At 49.4% G+C, this 18404-nt stretch overlaps 1 protein-coding gene across 7 annotated transcripts in view; it reads right to left on the bottom strand.

Moving 5' to 3' along the window:
- Positions 1 to 9234: 9234 nt before the first annotated feature.
- The window catches only part of BCL2L1 (BCL2 like 1), a 46675-nt gene continuing 37505 nt past the window's right edge, over positions 9235 to 18404 (bottom strand). For all 7 annotated transcript variants that reach the window (XM_087445445.1, XM_087445443.1, XM_087445446.1 and 4 more), the window contains one exon: positions 9235 to 10894. In XM_087445445.1, coding sequence (XP_087301571.1) covers positions 10757 to 10894 — 138 coding nt within the window. In that variant the 3' untranslated portion in view covers positions 9235 to 10756. The remainder of the gene's footprint in view (positions 10895 to 18404) is intronic.

The raw sequence follows: 18404 nt of genomic DNA, 5'->3' as shown, positions 1-18404 counted from the left end.
GAGACTTGTTTTGTGGTTTAACATACAGTCTATCCTGGATCATATTACGTGTGCACTAAAGAATGTGTATCTTGCTGTTGTTGGGTGGAATGTTGTATAGATGTTTGTTAGGTCTAATTGGTGTATAGTGTTGCAAGTCCTCTATTTCTTCTCATTTCCTTTTGTGTATATGTTTAAGATATTTTCTTAATGGTCACCATGGGGATTACAATTAACATCTTAAATTTATAACAATCTAGTTTGAATTCATACCAATTTAACTTCAATAACATACAAAAACTGCTCCTACACAGCTCCATGCCTCCCCTCTTATATTATATTTGTCATGAATTATATCTTTATACATTGTATGCCCATTAATATAGATTTCTAATTTTTTATGCATTTGTGTTTTAAATCATGTGGGAAATAGAGTTACAAACCAAAAATCCAATAATATTCCTTTTATATTTACCTATGTAGTTATCTTCATCAGAGTTCTTTATTTCTGTATGTCTTCAGATTTCACTGATTTCTGCTCTTGATTATTTCTTTCCTATGCTTGCTTTGAGTTTACTTTTTTGAGTTCTGCTTTTTCCAGGTTCTTGAGGTAGAAGCTTAGATCACTGACTTGAGACTTTTTCTCTTTTCTAATGTATGCATTTATTGCACAAATTTTCCTCTTGGCACTGCTTTAACTGTGTCCCACAAATTTTAATATGTTGTATTTTCATTTCATTCAATTTAATGTACTTTTTGTTTCCCTCGAGACTTCCCCTTTGACCCATGAATTAGTTAGAAATGTGTTGTTTAGTTTCCAAATGTTTGGAGATTTTCATATTATCTTTCTCTTATTGATTTCTAGTTTGATTCCATTGTGGTCAGAGAACACACTTTGTATGGTTTCAATTCTTTTAAATTTGTTGAGGTTTGTTTTATTGCCCAGAATATGGTCTATCTTGGTATATATTCTGTGGGCACTTGGAAAGAATGTGTATTACACTGCTGTTGAGTGTCCTATAAACATCCCAATTGGATCCTGTTGGTTGATGGTGTCGTTGAATTCTTCTGTATCATTGGTGATTTTGTGTCTAGTTGTTCTATCAATTGTTGAGAGAAGGGTATTAATTTTGGATTTGTCTGTTTCTCCTTTTAATTCTATCAAGTTTTGCTGCTTTCCTTTGATTAGTAATTGCATGATATATCTTTTTTATCCTTTTTCTTTCAACCTGCCTGTATATTTGAAGTGAATCATTTACAGACAGCACATAGTTGGTTTTTTAAATTCACTCTGCCAATATCTATCTTTTAATTGGTATATTTAGACCACTTACATTTAATATAATTATTGATATGTTAAGACATATCTTTCAATTTTTGTTTACTTTTGTTTTCTGTGTGTTCTCTTTGTTATTCATTTCCCTGTTTTCTTTTTTCTGCCTTTCTCTGGGTTATTTGAATATTTTTTTACAATTCCATTTTAATTTATCTATAGTGTTTGAGTGTGTCTCTTTGTATAATTTTTTTTTATTGATTGCACTAGGTATTACATTATTTATACATAACACAGTCTACTGGTGTCATCATTTTACCAGTTTGAGTGAGGTATAGAAACTTTACCTTCCTTTATGTCCCTTTACCCACTTTCATTATTGCCAGATAGGGGAGGAATTCCAGGCTCCCAATGTGATCTCCATTGACATTTCAGGGAGAGGAGGTGGCAGGATAGGGCTCATTACTGGCAGCAGAGATCAAGTCCTGGCTCCCTTGGTCTTATCTCACAACACCTCACATTGGTAGGGGTGTTGGAGCATTTTGACTCGTGAGGGTGGAAGTGGGGGCTGTCCGCTCGGCCTTTGCTGATGTGGATAGAGCCATAGTTTTTTCAGTGGTATTTGGCTGGAGTAGAGCTATTATTGTCTAAAAATTTTCTGTTTTGCTAGGTTGTTCCTTTCCTAATCCTTTGACTAGAGAGTGCAGGCGTTTGTTGGGGCTGTTTTTGGTTTGCTCTGCCCATTGGCTTTTTTGGGTAGCCAGCTCCAGCTTCTTCAGCTCTAAGTCTGGGATCTCTGAGGCAGAAAGAACACCCGGAGAACTCACCACCATGTCGTTCCTCAGGTCCTGAGGTCCCTGGCGGGTCTGCTTTCTCTCCACCTTTCAGAGCTTTCTTTTCTTTTCTTTACTTTTTTTTTTTTTTGAGGAAGATTAGCCCTAAGCTAACATCCGATGCCAATCCTCCTCTTTTTTTGCCAAGGAAGATTGGCCCTGGGCTAACATCCATGCCCATCTTCTTCTACTTTATATGGCACGCCATCACAGCATGGCTTGACAAGCGGTGCGTCGGTGCACGCCTGGGATCCGAACTTGCGGACCCCGGGCCACCAAAGTGGAGCATGCGCACTTAACCGCTACACCACCGGGCAGCCCCCATAGCTTTCTTATGCTTGTTTCGCATACAGTGTCCATGGTTTTTGCTTTTACTTAGCAGGAGAGGTAGGGAAAAGTACATCTGCTCCATCTTCTCAGAAGTGGAAGTGCAGAAGTGGGATTATTTGTCCTGAGAAGTCCCCCCAGCCTGCATTTTACTGATTATATTCCCATGTATCATTTATTACGTCCCTCTGTCCCCTGTAGTTTCCATCAATGATGGTTACGTTTAAAGGCTTTGGTCAAATTCAGATTTGACTTTTTGGCAAGAATATTTCATGGATGTGCTGTGTTCCTTTGCCAGGAGGCACAAGATGCCTACCTGTCTTTTTGTGCTATTTGCAGCCTCCATTGGTCATTGTGTAGATTCATTAACTTATTAGGGGTACAGATGGCTTTCAAATTATTAAAAGATGCCAACCTCAATTACAGTTTGGAAAATGAAAATTCAAAGTACGGGATACTATTTTTTCATCAACCAGATTGACAAAGATCAAAGAGCGTTAGCACGGATGTTGGCAAGGGTGCAGGAGACAGGCAGTGTCACAGGATGCTGGTGTTGGCTGTCTCCATCAAAACAACAAATGAACATACCCTTTGGCCCAGCAATCCGACTTCTACAAATATCCTGTGGATCCACTCGCGCGTGTGCAAAATGATGGATACGTGAGGTTGTTTACTGCAGTATTGTTTGGATTAGCAAAATTTGAGAACTACCAAATTGTTCCTCCCTCAAGCAGTTTCCCAACCTGTGCGCCACAAAGTTTCACAAGTTGTGGCAGACGTGTTGGTGCCCTGCCATATACCCTCAGCCCACCTCAGAGGGCATGTGCAGCTTTGGTGGACAGTTCTCGTTCAAGGGAATAGGCGCCCATGTCTCTTTGGCCATAAGTTTATGCTTAGCCCAAGCACAGGGCAGGCAGGAAGTGCCAAATGCTGAGGAGAAATAACCTAGGAGCAGCCCTCGGCTGATGAGGGATGGGAGTTGGTGGATAAATACCTCGGTGTTCTTGCCCCTAGAATGTTCCACGGGTCTTTCAAAGGATCCCTTGGGAATGAGCTACATTGCCTCAGGTGGCAACTTGCTCATCATTGCCCCCTGTATTGTCTTCCTGTCCTTCCCTGCCTCACTGTCCCCACTGCCCTGGGATCACCACTTAAACTACTTATATCTGAATCCTTATGTTAAGCTTTGCTCTTGGGGGATATCCATATCCAGGTTAGAGCCTGGGACAGTTGGAGTCCCCCGATTAGTCCCCTCAGTGGTCCTTAGAGCAGTGGTGGTGAGAGGTGGGGGCTCTGATAGCACAGCCTGATAAAATTTATATAGTATTTATGGTGCCTGATACCATTTTTTGTGTGTGTGGAGGATCAGCCCTGAGCTAACACCCAAAGCCAATCCTCCTCTTTTTCACTGAGGAAGATTGGCCCTGAGCTAACATCTGTGCCCATCTTTCTCTACTTTATATGGGACGCTGCCACAGCATGGCGTGAGAAGCGGTGTGGCAGTGCACACCTGGGATCCAAACCCGCGACCCCCAGGCCGCCGAAGCAGAACATGCGCACTTAACGGCTTGAGCCACCAGGCTGGCCCGCCAGATACCACTCTTAAGCACGGTTTATAAGCATAAAATCTGCATAACCACCCCATTAGGACTATATCATCCCTATTTTACAGGTGAAGAAACTCAGGCACAGAGAAGTTAAGTCACTTGTCCAAGAGCACCCAACTTCCCCAGGCAGTCTGGTTTCAGACTTCTGCTCTTAACCACTACACAGCCTGTCTCTCCTCTGGCCCCTGCCGCGGCACCAAGATGAGCTGAGCACAGCCAAGGTCGGGCTCTTCCCTCCTAGACATCTGTTGCAGTGGTCAGCCACAGAGCACGTGGCCACCCATCTGGGAGGGCCACTCACCCTCCCCAAGGACCCTCCACCAAGTCCATGGAGCTACTGGAGGAATTTGTTTCCCAGGTGCCCAGGGAGCTTGGCATGAAGCCCAGGTGAGACTGATGTGCCTAAGACGGATGGCCAACCCAGCTGAAGAGGGATGCTCCACCACGTAAATGGTCTGCAAATGGAGGCCTTATCATTATTTTTGTCTATTGTTATTATTATTATTTATTTTTTTTAAAGATTTTATTTATTTTATTTTTCCCCCCAAAGCCCCAGTGGATAGTTGTGTGTCGTAGCTGCACATCCTCCTAGTTGCTGTATGTGGGACTCGGCCTCAGGATGAATGGAGAAGTGGTGCCTCAATGCACACCCGGGATCCGAACCCGGGCCACCAGCATCGCAGCGCGCGCACTTAACCACCAAGCCACAGGGCCGGCCCTATTGTTATTATTTTACAATGCAATAGGACACAGAATGGTTGTTTTGTTTTGCTTGGCGGGTTGCGGGGTGGGGGTTGGGGGGGTGCGTTTTTTATATCAGTGCAGTTTGAGCCAAGCCTTCCTGATGTGGGGACTGGTCATTTCCCATTCAGCAACAAATTTACAAAGGATCTTGTTGGTTAGGCCACTACATTATGTTTATGTTCTTTCTTATTTTATTTTCAGAAGACACTTTTCTTACTTTGTGTCCATAGTCTCTGTACCATAGTGTTAAAGGATGACTTCCTCAAATTTTAAGATTGACGTATTAAAACTTTGTAGTAAAACCATTTAAATTTCATAAGAATTCACAAGGCTCTTTATCATGGAATTATTCAAGCTAATTATTCATGTATGAACCTACTGAAATGGGATAGTTTATATAATTTAGGAGGGAATTAATACTTCGTATGCCCAGAATTCTAACATCGGTACATGGATATTTATTAAAAATCAAAGAAGACATAAATTTATAGAGATCATATATGTTCATTTTATAGTAAGAAAAAGTTCTTGTTATTTTTGCCTCATGCCAAAGGCTGTGATGGTGGAGATAGAAAAATGGAGAGCTGGACGTTATGTAATGAAGTTGATCATGATATAAGTTGCTGGTTTTTCAGCATGACTTGTTAATTTTTAAAAATTGCACAAGCAATGCACACAATCATTATCTTAAACTTTTATAGAATTCAGAAGAGTACAAAAAAGTGAAAGCTAACTTTCAATCCTTGGCTTGCTAAAAGATTTTTTTTTGAATCATGAATAGATGTTGAATTTTACAAAACATTATTTTGATATCTACTGAAATGCCATAAGGATTTTCTTTGTTAATATTTCAGTATAATGAATTACATCAAAAGATTTTGTATAGTGAGAGTCAATCTTGTTTACCTGGAATAAACTCTACTATGTCATGACATATTTTACTCTTACTATGTTGTCAGATTCTATTTGTTAATATTATAATTCGAACTTCGGCTTGTGTGTTCAAAAGTAAATTGGCCTAGAATTCCCTTTCCTTTTCTCCCTTCCTACCTCCCTCCCTCCTTTTTCTTCCTTCCTTCCTCCCTCCCTCCCTCTCTCTTCCTTTGTGCTATACAGCCTTGCCTAATTTTAAAAACAGTTATAATTAAAAAAAAAAAAAAAAGTTTGAAAGCTTTACATCATTTCCTATGTTCTGGAACTCATCATTAGTTTCAAATGCCCAAAATGAAAAAGTTCATTTGGATTTGAAATCCACTTGATTTACTGCATTATATTTTTCAATTAAAAAAAGGGAAGATCTATTGGAGCATTAAATACAATTTTAACTGTAAGCTTCGGAATGGCTTAAAATTTTCCTTTATCACCTACTTGAGGTTACAAAGTCTCTTGTGGATGCTGACTACCAAGAATTTGAAGAGATCATCTTTTTGTTGTTGTTGTTGTTGAGGAAGATTGGCCTTGAGCTAACGTCTGTGCCAGTCTTCTATTTTGTATGTGGGTCACCGCCACAGCACGGCTTGATGAGTGGTGTGTAGGTCGGCACCAGGGATCTGAACCTGCGAACCCTGGGCCGCCAAAGCGGAGCACACGAACTTAACCACTATGCCAGCGGGCCTGCCCTGAGATCACCATTAATAAGCTTTGACCAGGAATTGTGTAAACCATTTCGATTATAAAACCTCACATAAAAAAGCTGCATTCAGGGCCAGCCCCAGTGGCCTAGTGGTTAAGTTCAGCATGCTCTGTTTCGGCAGTCCCAGCCTAGTGCCCGGGTGTGGACCTCCACCACTTATCTGTCAGTGGCCATGCTGTGGTGGTGGCTCACATATAAAAAGAGGAAGATTGGCAGTGGATGTTAGCTCAGGAGTTGTGTTCACAGGAACAAGATCAAGTTTATTAAGAAATAAATTTTTAAATATGTATTTGAGTGTTTTAATCAAAGTTAATACTTCATATCTTTTCTATGAAATATGTTGTATTGTTTTTCATTTCTCTTATCATAAAAATACATATAATATATAGAAATGGAATGAATTTTTCCCCAGGACCCACATAGTCCAAAACCCCTTCCAGCTCTCCCTCAGTGCACGATTCCAATATTTTATTTGTGTGCCATGGCATGTTTAAGGTTGAGAATCACTGAGTTAGAGGTCTGGTTAAAAAATTTGTGGAGGGGCCGGCCCCGTGGCGTAGTGGTTAAGTGCGTGCACTCCGCTGCTGGTGGCCTGGGTTCGGATCCAAGCGTGCACTGAGGCACTGCTTGTCAGGCCATGCTGTGGCGGTGTGCCATATAAAGTGGAGGAAGATAGGCACAGATGTTAGCCCAGGGCCAGTCTTCCTCAGCAAAAAGAGGAGGATTGGCATGGATGTTAGCTCAGGGCTGATCTTCCTCTCACACACACACACACACACACACACACACACACACAAATTTGTGGAATACTACACAGCTAGAAAAAAGAATGAAGCTGCCATGAATTGTTAACTGTTGAAACTGCATGATGAGTATGCGGGGATTCATATACGAATATGGAAACCTCTATAAGATACATTATTTAGGTGGAAAAAGCAAGGGACAGTCTGTCTGTTACCATTTGTTTAAAAAAAAAGAGAGGATCAAAATATATTTATATCTAGTATTTGACTGTATGTGAAAAGACATTTCTGGAAGGATATCAAAAATCTGGGGAGGGGACTTGAGTGGCTAGGGTAAGGGCCAGGGGCCAGGGATGCATCGTGGGCGTAGGAAAGGGTGGGAGGCTGGAGGCTTTGGTATTGAACTAAGGAGAATGGTGATCCTGAGCCCCGGGAGAGCCGTCGCAAGCTCCGAATCCAGCATCCAAGGGTTAGAAGTGTAGATGTCCTCTGGTGAGCAGGGCAGAGGATAGACGATACCAGGGAAAGGAAGACAGGCAGGACACAAGAGGTCGTGGGCACTGCTCGCGGGCATCTTGGGGCGGGAAGTGGCCGTCAGGTCGCACCCCCCCCCCCAGCCACCAGGGGGCAGTCGAGCTCGCTCCTGAAAGCGGGCGAGACGGACCGCCCAAGGCAGGTCCCGCCTCCAGGCCCGTCCCCCAGCTGGAGCGCCCGTCCCTGGAGTCCTTACTCGCTTTCCCAGACCCCTCCCTCCCCGACCTCCGGCCACAGCCACGTGGAACTCCGTGAGGAGCATCTCATCCCTCTTCCTGGGGAGCCCACCTAATGGCGGGATCATCGCTGCCGCGCCCTTTCAACATCCAGTCCTCCCCCAGCTCTGCTGGGTTATCCCATTCAATCTTGACCACAGTCGTGTGAGATGGATACTGGCAACAAACCCATTTCATAGAAGGGAGAGTTGGGACATAGAGAGGTTAGATAACTCGCCCAAAGACCAGAAATGGTGACCCAGGATACACACCTGGCCTGTCCACCCTCAGAACTGGAGCGTTAAGCAAACCATGGCTTCTTCACTCTGCTCTCCTTCCAGAGCCTTCTTCATACAGCAGCCAGAGGGCACTTCAGGGGCTCGAAGGGGGCATGTCACTCCCTGACTTACAACCCTCCTCTGGCTCTCACTGCCCTCAGGATCAAGTTCAGTCCCCTCACCCCACCTCTCTGGCATCATCTTGACCCAGGAGACCCCTCTCAACTCCAGACACAGCCATTTTCCTTCAGCCTGAAGAAAACGCTTGTTCATCCTGTGCATTTGCTTATACAACTCTTATATACTTACGGTAACTCTTATACACTCTTCAGGCCCTGGCTCTGATGTCACTTCCTCCTGGAAGTCCTCCCTGACTCTTGACTCCCAGACAAGCTCAGGTGCCATATTAAATGCTGACGGAACACTCACAATGAGCCTCTTGGGTTGCACTGGCCTCAGACTTGTGCTTCATTTTGTAATTATAATGGCATCACTACTCCAAAAACTCGAATCACCCGATTCCTCTTTCTCTCTAGAGCTATCTCTGACCCATCAGCCAATCTTGTGAAATCTACCTTTAAAATGTTATCTCAAGTCTGACCCCTTCTTACCTCCTGTCCCATTAGGTCCTACATGTCTTGCCACGCTCCCTCATGGTCATCCTCTTGCCACCTTTGCCCTGTGTGTCTCCCCCACTAGAATGGAAGCTCCGTAAAGGCAATGGTTGTTCACCGCACAACTCCCAGTGCCTAGGGCTGTCTGTGCCAAGCAGGGCTCAGTCAGTAAACACTTGCCAAGTGGCTATTTGACTGAATGTCAGCTGGAGGGCATGGACTGTGTCTGTCCTGTTCACACACAGCCCTAATGCCCAGCACACAGCAGGTGCTCAATAAAAACCCCTCAAAGTACAGGTGGAGAAATTCAGGCCCAGAGTGAGGAAGGGACTTGTCCAAGGTCCTCCCCTGAGGGCAGCAGAGCCAGTACAGTCCCCAGCTCTCCTGCAGCCTCTCTGCCAGCCAAGCCACCCCACCTTTCCCATCCCAGACACACAAGAGCCCAGGCCCTGCGTTCACTGAATCAACACAGTTTATTACTGAACTGCACTTTCACCTTCACACAGACTATTTCAAAGAGCTGGAACAAGTGTGGGGTGGGGATTGAGGGAGGGACAGGTGCCTCGCAGGAGCCAGGACCCCTGGCTGGCTTCCCTGGACCAGGGCAGGGGAGGGAGCATCAGGCTGTTCAATCTCCGGGCACCAGCTCTCCACGTGCACACGCACAGCAAGCCAGCAGCTCCTCACACATAAATACAGACACGCTTAACAAAAATAGTATATCATCTTCACAAGGAATAAAAACTAGTCTTGAATATGTACAGCAGAGAGCCCTGGGTGGCCAGGGCTAGGCCGGGACCCCCAGGGATGAGACAGGCCATGGGTGGAGCAGAGAAGAGATGGAGGCCTGAAGGGCTCCTGGCCAGGCTACTGACTGCCCAGGCTGAATGGGGTTAGGGCACGAATCTGTTTGGCCAGGCAGGACCGGCCCTTCCAGCCAGCCCCACCTCCACCCCATGCACCAGGCTCTCCTTCCTGCCCTTCCTGCCTGAGGTAGGGAAGACCCTAGGGCTCCCACAGCTGCTCCCTGTAGCTCCCCTTCACCTCTGGGCTAAGGCCCCTGAACCCCCGGACTCCATGGGCAGCAGCCAAAGGCAAAGATGCCACAGGCTGATCTCCTTGCAGGAAGTGAGGCAGCTGAGGCCCTCACAGCTCTGGGGCGCCTGTCTTGGGCCCAGTTGGTCCCTCAGTCATGGTCATAGGAGCCAGGGGAGAGGAAGGGGAAGGGAACTGGGGTGGAGCTAAACTGCAAGGGCCACCCTAGCTTTGGCATGGGGTGCTTCCTGCAGCGACAGCCTCCTCCCTGCCAGGAAGGGCTGACCTCTAGCCAGAGGCCTCTGGAGGACATTGGGATTGGGGGCAGGGACTTTTGGCCAGGCCAGAGGTGGGGAGGGGGTCCTGGTCCTTGTTTCTTTATCCCAAGCAGCCTGAATCCCTAAATTAGGCAGAAGTGGCCCCTAAGTGGCTCTTGGAGGGTGGGGATGAAAGGAAGGGGAGCCCAGGTCCTGGGGAGTGGACAGGAAATGATCAATTCTGAGGCCACAAACATCAAAACGAAGGCAATCTAGTCTCTCTTTTTGGGGAAAAGTGTTAGAAAACTTTCCAGCTCCCTGGCAGGAAAGCATTTTCAGGAGGATAAGGGGTAAGGGGGTTCCATCAATCAGGCAGGGCCCTCCAGCCCCCAGCCACAAACCACGCCCCCCATCACCTGTCAGCTTCCATGGGGCAGATTTTGGGGGAAACTTGGTGGGTTTCGAGGCCAGGAGAACTGAGGTGTGGGGGAAGGTGGCTCTCACAGAAGCATGGTAGATTCTAGAAAACTAATTGCGGGGGACCAGGTCTAGGCCCAAGCCTGTGATGAGTGGGTGGCTGTGGGCTGCCATGTAGTGGTTCTCCTGGTGGCAACGGTGGCTAGACGGAGGGACGTGCTGGCGGCAGGACGGGGGTGGGAGGGTGAGTGAGTGGTCAGTGTCTGGTCATTTCCGACTGAAGAGCGAGCCCAGCAGAACCACGCCAGCCACAGTCATGCCCGTCAGGAACCAGCGGTTGAAGCGCTCCTGGCCCTTCCGGCTCTCGGCTGCCGCATTGTTCCCGTAGAGTTCCACAAAGGTGTCCTGCAGGGCGAGAGAAGAGAAGGGAAGGTGCTGTTTGAGTCCTCAAACAGTAATGTGGGTAGGAGGGAGGAAGGGGATGCAATGCATGCAATGGTCTTGGTGATTTGAAAAACTGTAGCCATCTGTGCCACTTTGGGCCAGATAGAGGGTTAAGGGCTGCCCCCTTCCTGACCCCTCATTGGGGATGACCAACCCATTTTCTTGCTGAGAGAACAGGTGCAAAGTGGAGAAAGAGCTTCTTCCAAGGTCAGACAGTCAGAAGTGGTACTAGAGAACCTGAGGTGGGAAAGAGATGGGCAGGGTCAGGGAGCTGACAGGAGGCCAGGTGGCTGGAGCAGAGTGCAGGAGAGGAGGGGACAGGGGAGATGAGGGTGCAGGGGTGAGCGAGAGCTGGACCATGTGTGGTCTGGAAGCCACGGAGCAGCTTGGAGTCGAGTCTGAGGGTAGTGCGGAACCACTAGGCCTCAGCCTTTCCACTCCTGCAGCGAGGGAGGAAAGGAAAGAAAATGGACAGGGCGAGGTTCCCAGGGTGATTTGGGGCAAGAGCAGGTCTGAGGACCCTTGGCCAGAGGCTCCTTCTCCCTCTGGAGGGAGGCCCTGGCCAGGGCAGAGTAGAGACGGTAACAGCAACGCAAGACTGGGTTGGGGTCTATGAGGCCCTGTCCCTGTCCCCACCCCAGGGGGGCGTGACTCTGAGCCCAAGAGGAGGTGAGCAACAGCCCTCTGCCCTGAAGCTAGTCAGGAGGGAAGCACATGATGTGGGAAGGAGGGGCTGTGGCTTCAATTACCCAGCCCAGGGCGGAGCTGGCCTGGGGGCGGGGAGAGGGGAGCTGGAGCACCCTTTAATGGCTGAGCTTCGCACCCATTTGTCCTCCAATCCTCCCAACAGTGCTGCAATGCCGGCTCTCTCTCCCACTCACAGACCAGGAAGCTGGGCTTCTGAGGGCCCAGGGACTTATCAGGTCACCCAGCTTTGTCAGTGGTGGAACCAGAGTCCAAACCTGGTGTCTGGCACCTAGAAGTGAGTGTGCTGTGCATGTCTAGGGAGGGAATGGATCACGCCTGGTTCCAGAGCCTGTGTTTTTGCCTCTGCACCCAGAGCTTGCACCCTGGGCCCACATCTCCACCTGGTCCCAATGGCTGCTCCCTCAGATAGTGCCTACCAACTCCAGTTGGCCTCAGGTGCCTCCTGCCACTTTGCTCACTGTGATACCCGCCCGTGATACCCCCTCCACTTTTAGTCTTGACAACACCCCTCAGGCCGTGCTCCACACAGAAGATTTTTAAAAATGTAGATCAGATTATGGCATGCCTGTGCTTAAAGTCCTCCAACAGCTCTCCCTCGCACTTAGAAAGCCAGTGTCATTTCTGTTCACATCCCTGGTACCTAGCAGAGTGCCACACGCACTGAGCTGCCAACTTGACTCAAAGAATCCTCACCATTTATTAAGCCGTTAGGGAGGCAGCAGTGACACATAAGTCAGAGCCCCTACCAGACAGCTTACCACGTGCTGGGGAAAAGGCATGGGGGACAGCAGGCAGGTCGGGGAAGCCCCTCCGTTCAGACCATGTCACTCCAAGCTCTCACCCTTCCCACGGCTTCCCATCACACCTGGAATAAAGTCCTTACCAGGCCAGCAAGGTTTCATGGGACCCAGCCCCTCCCCACTGCATACTCCACTCTAGTTGCACTGGCTCCTTGCTGCTTCTCGGACATCTGCTGAGCTCCGGAGCTGCCTGGGGCACTCGACCCCATGTCATCACCCACCTCACTCCCTCATTTCACTCCTGACTCTGCTCCAGTGTCATCTCAGAGAGGCCTTCCCCGGACACCTTGTCTAAAACGGTACCCACCCCCACCTCTCTCCACGTCTCCCCTTACCTTGCTTTATTTTTCTTCTCAGCACTTTTCATAACCAGAGTCTACACTTTGCTTCTGTTTTGATTTGTCTCCGGCACTACATGTGGCTGATGAGGCAGAGATCCTGCCTTGTTTCTATACACCCAGTGCCTGGAACAGCATCTGGCACATAGTTGGTGCCCAATAAACACATGAGTAGAATGAAGGTACTGCACGTCTACTAAGTGCCAGGCATTGTTATCCTATCTCTCCTTCATCAGAATTCCCAGAGGAGGAGATCTGAGCTCCAGGTCACAGATGAGACACTGAGGTTTAGGATAGGGGAGACCTTGCCTGGGCTCACCCAGCTAACAGGTGGCAGAGCCAGGATCAGGGCCCAGGACTGCCAGCTCCAAAGGGAGTGCTGCTACAGCAGGACACTCCACTGTGTGAGGTGCTGGGGAGGACCTGTCCTGTCACTAGTGCTGAATGGATTCTGAGGAAACGGGATGTGGGGGTGGGGCTGAGCTGGAGCCTTGCGTCTGCAGAGAGAAGGGCAGTGGCGGCAGTAGCCTCCGAGCTCTGTGGCCTTGCTGCCGCCCAGGCATGGCTGGTGTGGATATGCTTCCCTGTCCCTCCTCCCTCATCCTGACTAGCCTCCAGGGGTGTGGGCGGACAAGAAAATTCTTACAGGAGTTTCAATTTTTCTCGTCCCAAGTGAAGTAGGCCCAGATGGAGCCACAAAAAAGACTGATCTGTGAGGGGGGACAGTCCGGGGCTGTGGGGAGCATGGGAGAAGTGAGGCCCCGGCCAGGAGGCCCTGGTTATCCCAAGGGGCTGAATGTCCCACAAGAAACCAGGGACACTGGGGTTGCAGCCAAAGTGGGAGAGGCCTGGCTCCCTTGATGGGAACTTTCCTGAAGTAGACGGCTGGCAGCCACAGGAAATTTTCAGCTCTGAGGCTGGGTTGGAGTAAACAGGCTTGGTCCTTGCAAGGACACAAAGCACTCACTGTCCAGGAACAGTCATTCCAGGGTGGAGGGAACATTCTCATTCTGGTGCCATAGAGAACAAGGCTCTGACCTGCCCAGCCCCCACTCATGCATTCCTGGCCAGGATAACCTTCATCTCCATTTCAGGAGCTCCTCCTGGGGAGTGGGGAGTAGGATTTCCAAGGGCCATGGATTCTGGGGATTGCTTTTGCAGAGACAGCACAAGCAAAATGGGGCATGTTGTTCCAGGGCGGGTGCCGGGGAGGCAGTGGTGTGGGTATATTTAGCCCATGGTTCACACGACACACTTGGAAACAAACACAGCCATTTTCTCAGCAGGCGGCTGCTCTGGATAAATAAACAGGATTGCAGAGCAGCCCTGGTCTGGAAAAGCAGAGATAAGACCCCACTACTCTTCAGTGGCTCCCACTGGTTTTAGCATGGTGGGCAGGGGGTGAGATGTAAGGGTGGGTTGTAGGCAGGTCTCTGATGTCACAGAGGCTTTCAGGAGATCCAAGCCTGAGACAGTCTGCATCCTCAGCTTGGGTTAGAGCAAAGTGGGAGAAGTTTCCTTTCTAGCTGTGACCACAACCATGGAGATCCATGTGGAGGTTTTCGGGGCCACTGGGGATAGGCAGTGGCTAATGAGCTCCATGGGAGAATCATGAACTCCTAGCCAGGCAGACCACACAAGTCAGCAAGGCCAATCCACCCGCCCATTCTACAGTTTCACACAGCTGGTTTGTGGTAGAGCTTGAACTAGGAATCAGGGTCTCCTGACTTGGCATCGGGGCCCTTCAGAGCAGTGAGACAAGAACCAGGGTACCCAGGAGAAGCCCAGGCTGGGACCACTTTCAAGGTCCTGCCTCCAACAGTCCTGGCCGCACATATGGAGTGGCCCCACCCCACATACTCCAGAGTGCTTCATGCCCCTGAGCCTTTGCCAACACCGTGTCCTCCCCCAACTGGTCACCCTCCCCACATCTCCCTTTCTCAGTCAGCCACCCCTTGCTCAGCTTACAAGACTCCACTCTGGAGTCCTGTCTTCCAAGACGCCTTCCCTACTCGTCCCTCCTCCAACTCGGGGACAAATGTCTCCTTCGTGCTCCCAGGGTTTTTGAACTTCCATTCACACCATAAATATTTATTGGGCGCCTGCCATGCCCCAAGCCCAGTCCCGGAGACACAGCAGGGAAGAGACAAACAAGGTCCCTGCTTTCATGGAGCTTATGTTCTAGTCCATGCATTCTCAGTGGGGCTGCCACCACCTCCGACGGGGCGACACAAAAAATTCCTGGATATGACAGTGGTGTGTGGCTCTCCACAGGGCCACAGCCCATAAAGAGAGACACAGTACAGCTGTGCTATTCAAATGTCAGGGGAAGGCAAAAATGTCTAAAAAGACTCCTTGGGGGAGTGGTAATAAGGGGAAAAAAAAAAGGTTGAGAGACACTGTTCTAGTGGGAAGCAGAGAGGATAATAAGAAACAAGACAATTTCAGAGATGATGGGGTTTTGAAGACAGGAAGTCATGTGGAAGCGAGAGAGAACACCTGGGAGATTGACAGAGGTGCAGTGGTCAGTGAAGGTCTCTCTGGAGAAGTGAGGTTTGAGCTGAGGCCTGAATGACAAGGCAGTGGTGGCCAAGGGAGGATCAAAAATCTTGGGTGAAAAAGAGCATGTTCCAGCAAAAGCAACAATGCAAAGGTCCTGAGGCAGGAAGGAGAGGCAGGGTGTCGCTAGGTTGAGGCCCTCTGTATGTGTGTCAGTCTCCCCAACCAGTCTGGGGGCTCAGTGTAGGCAGGGACCAAGTCTGACCCAGGTCTGAAGCCAGGCGCCCATCCAGACAGGCACAGACTGACTTCAGCGAGGTCTCTGCCCAGGGACAGCCAACTGAACAGTGCAGGTCACCCTGCAGCCACCTACAGCCCTGGAGAAGTCAGGAAAAGGCTGGCACAACGATGCCCCTTGGGCAGCGGCCCAAGTGCCAGCGGACCGCCCACCCTGCGAGGGGCTGAAGTGCGGTCCCTGCTTGAATCTGATCAGTCCTCCGATTCCCCTCCTACTCCTCTCACCTCTCACGTGTCCACACTTCTTCCTAGAGGTGTGACTTTCAGCAGGCTCCTTCACCTCCCTGGCCCATAGTGTCCTCACTTGTTAAATAACAATAAAATAATCGTAACTGTTATTATGGCAGCTGACCTTTACTCCACATTTGAGTGTTTTACCTGTGCCAGGCACTGAGCTAAACGGCATGTTACCCTGACTAGGCTATAGTCCGTGATCATGTGCATAATCACATGCATTTGAGTGATTACTCTTTGTCCTGTCTCCCCCACTAGACTGTGTGTGGTTTTGTCACTTGTATGTCCAGAACCTGCTGCTGTACCTGGAACACAGCAGGTGCCATTCTTCTTCTTCTTCTTTTTTTTTCGCTCAAGAAGATTGGCCCTGGGCTAACATCTGTGCCCATCTTCCTCTACTTTATATATGAGACGCCTACCACAGCATGGCTTGATAAGCGGTGTGTAGGTCCACGCCTGGGATCTGAACCTGTGAACCCCAGGCCTCCGAAGCAGAGCACGTGAACTTAACCACTACACAACTGGGCCAGCCCCTAAATGAATCTATTTTAGATGAACAAGAGAATGACTATTTTCATTTAATCCTCGTAACATTTATCAATAGCCTCGTTCTACAGATGTGGAAATGGCAGCTTCAGGGGTCACCCACAATCTCTAACTAGGAAGTGGTGGGAACTCGTCTGAGTTTCGCTTCTTGCTTGTTCTGATGTCCAATTGTGCCATCTCAGTCTCTGCACCTCTACCCACAGAGAACTACCCTCCTCTGTGGCAGCAGCAGCAGCTATTTCCTGAGCACCTACCCTGCAGGGCACTCTTTATGGATTAGTTCATTTAACTGTCTCCATAGTCTGTCGGTCAGTGGGTACTATTGTTAACCCATCATATAGCTGATGGACCTGAGGCCCACAGAAGATCTGTGACTTGCCCAAGGTCACACAGTGAGCTGGTGACCCGGCTGGATTGCCTGCACCAACAATCTGGCTCCAGTGCCTTTGTTCCTAACCTCTGCTCACTTTCAGAAGGAATATACTTCTCGAGGCCCCATTGTGGGCCAGGTGCATGCACTTCTGTTACTGAAGGAGGTCCTTGTTCTAAGGCCAGGTAAATCGAAGCTCAGAGATACCAAGAGACCTGCCCAAAGTGGGTAAGTGGGGAAGCCAGTTTCAAGCCCCAGCATGTGCAGCAGCAAATCTCATATTCTGGCCAGGGCTCTAGTCCTGAGTCCTTCTAGGAGGGGGAAGGTAGCCTGAGGCCACCAGCTGAATGAATGAGCTCTGGCCCCCAGCCAGCTGAGGGGAACTGGGTGCCACAGGAAAAGGATGTGACGAAGATCAGGAGGGAAAGTGAAACCCTTCCGTCCTGGCTTCAGTGGGGAACAAGCGCCTGTGCCAGACGGGCTCTTCCTTCCTCTAGGGTGACTCTGAAGGGCCCAGGCCCACCGCTTCCTTCCTGCTTGGTTATTTCGAGAAAGAGGTAGGTGGAGAAGAGGAAGGGGCTCCCAGCAGCCCAGGGAAAGTGCCAGGGACGTCAGGACTGTACTTTGCCCTGGCCTCATCACAGCCCTTTGCATGGGCAGGCCGTGAGTCACTTGCAGAGTCACTTTCTGCTCCCGGCCTCAGTTTCCCTGAGGGAGAGGCTGATAAATGCCTGCTGAGTAGACAAATGAGGCCTTGGGAGATGGCAGGAAGATCCCAGGGAGATGGCAGGAAGTGGGGGTGGGGAAATGAGAGGCCTTATCACTCTCCTGGCAGGGAGTTGCAGGCGGAGACTTGGAAGAAGTGAGGTTTGTGGTTGGAATCCACTTCCCTTGGCTTTCCCGGGGGAGCTGTTGGTCTCAGCAATGTGAGAGGAATGCAGCCTCTCTCTATGCAGGGGAAACATGGACCTGGATGTGGGCAACTTAGAGAGGCAGCTCAGTGGGGCAGAGGCAAAGAGATGGGTGGCCAGACTGTGCTGGGGCCAACACTTCCGTCTAGCCAGCCCAGCTGTGGGCGCCACAGCAAGCCTCTCTATTTCTGAGCCTCAGTTTCTCCTGCTTTGACCTCACAAGGCAGCGGTGGTGAGACAGGGGATGAAAGCACTTGGTAAAGCAAAATGACCTTGGTGCTACTGGCTGAAGAGAGTGTCACGGGAGGCCCAAGCCATCTGGGCTTTAGGGAATATTTGGAGGCATCCTCACAGCAAACTTCGTGTTAATCTTTCTCCAACTCTGCCCCTGTTAGTTGGAGCCTCTCCTCCCCCGCCTCCTCCCCCACCATTAGTTCTAAGAAGCTAAGCCTGACAGATGTGCTCATTTCTCAGAAAAGGAAGTGGTTGTGCGGGGAGGAGATAATACCTCCGCTGGGGAATCAAGAAAGCTATAGGGCCCAGCAGTGCGAGCGTGGGCTCTCCACCTCCTCAGCTCAGAACCAGGGAGCTAGTCTTGGAGGCAGAGAGAGAGAATGCAGAAATGCATTTACTGGGGGCACAGATGCTCATTTAGGGGCTCATGACCTCCTTGCCTGGGAGTGATGGCTGACATTTATGGAGCACTTACAGTGTACCAGGTATGGTGCTAAGAGCTTCGTCGTTTATATGAATTCACTTAATCCTCAC

The sequence above is a fragment of the Ceratotherium simum genome, chromosome 21 (genome assembly GCF_057802395.1).
Source record: "Ceratotherium simum simum isolate JZ-2026a chromosome 21, ASM5780239v1, whole genome shotgun sequence".
Lineage (NCBI taxonomy): Eukaryota > Metazoa > Chordata > Mammalia > Perissodactyla > Rhinocerotidae > Ceratotherium > Ceratotherium simum.
The sequence above is the reverse complement of the archived record's forward strand: the minus strand, read 5'-3'. Positions and strand labels throughout refer to the sequence as shown.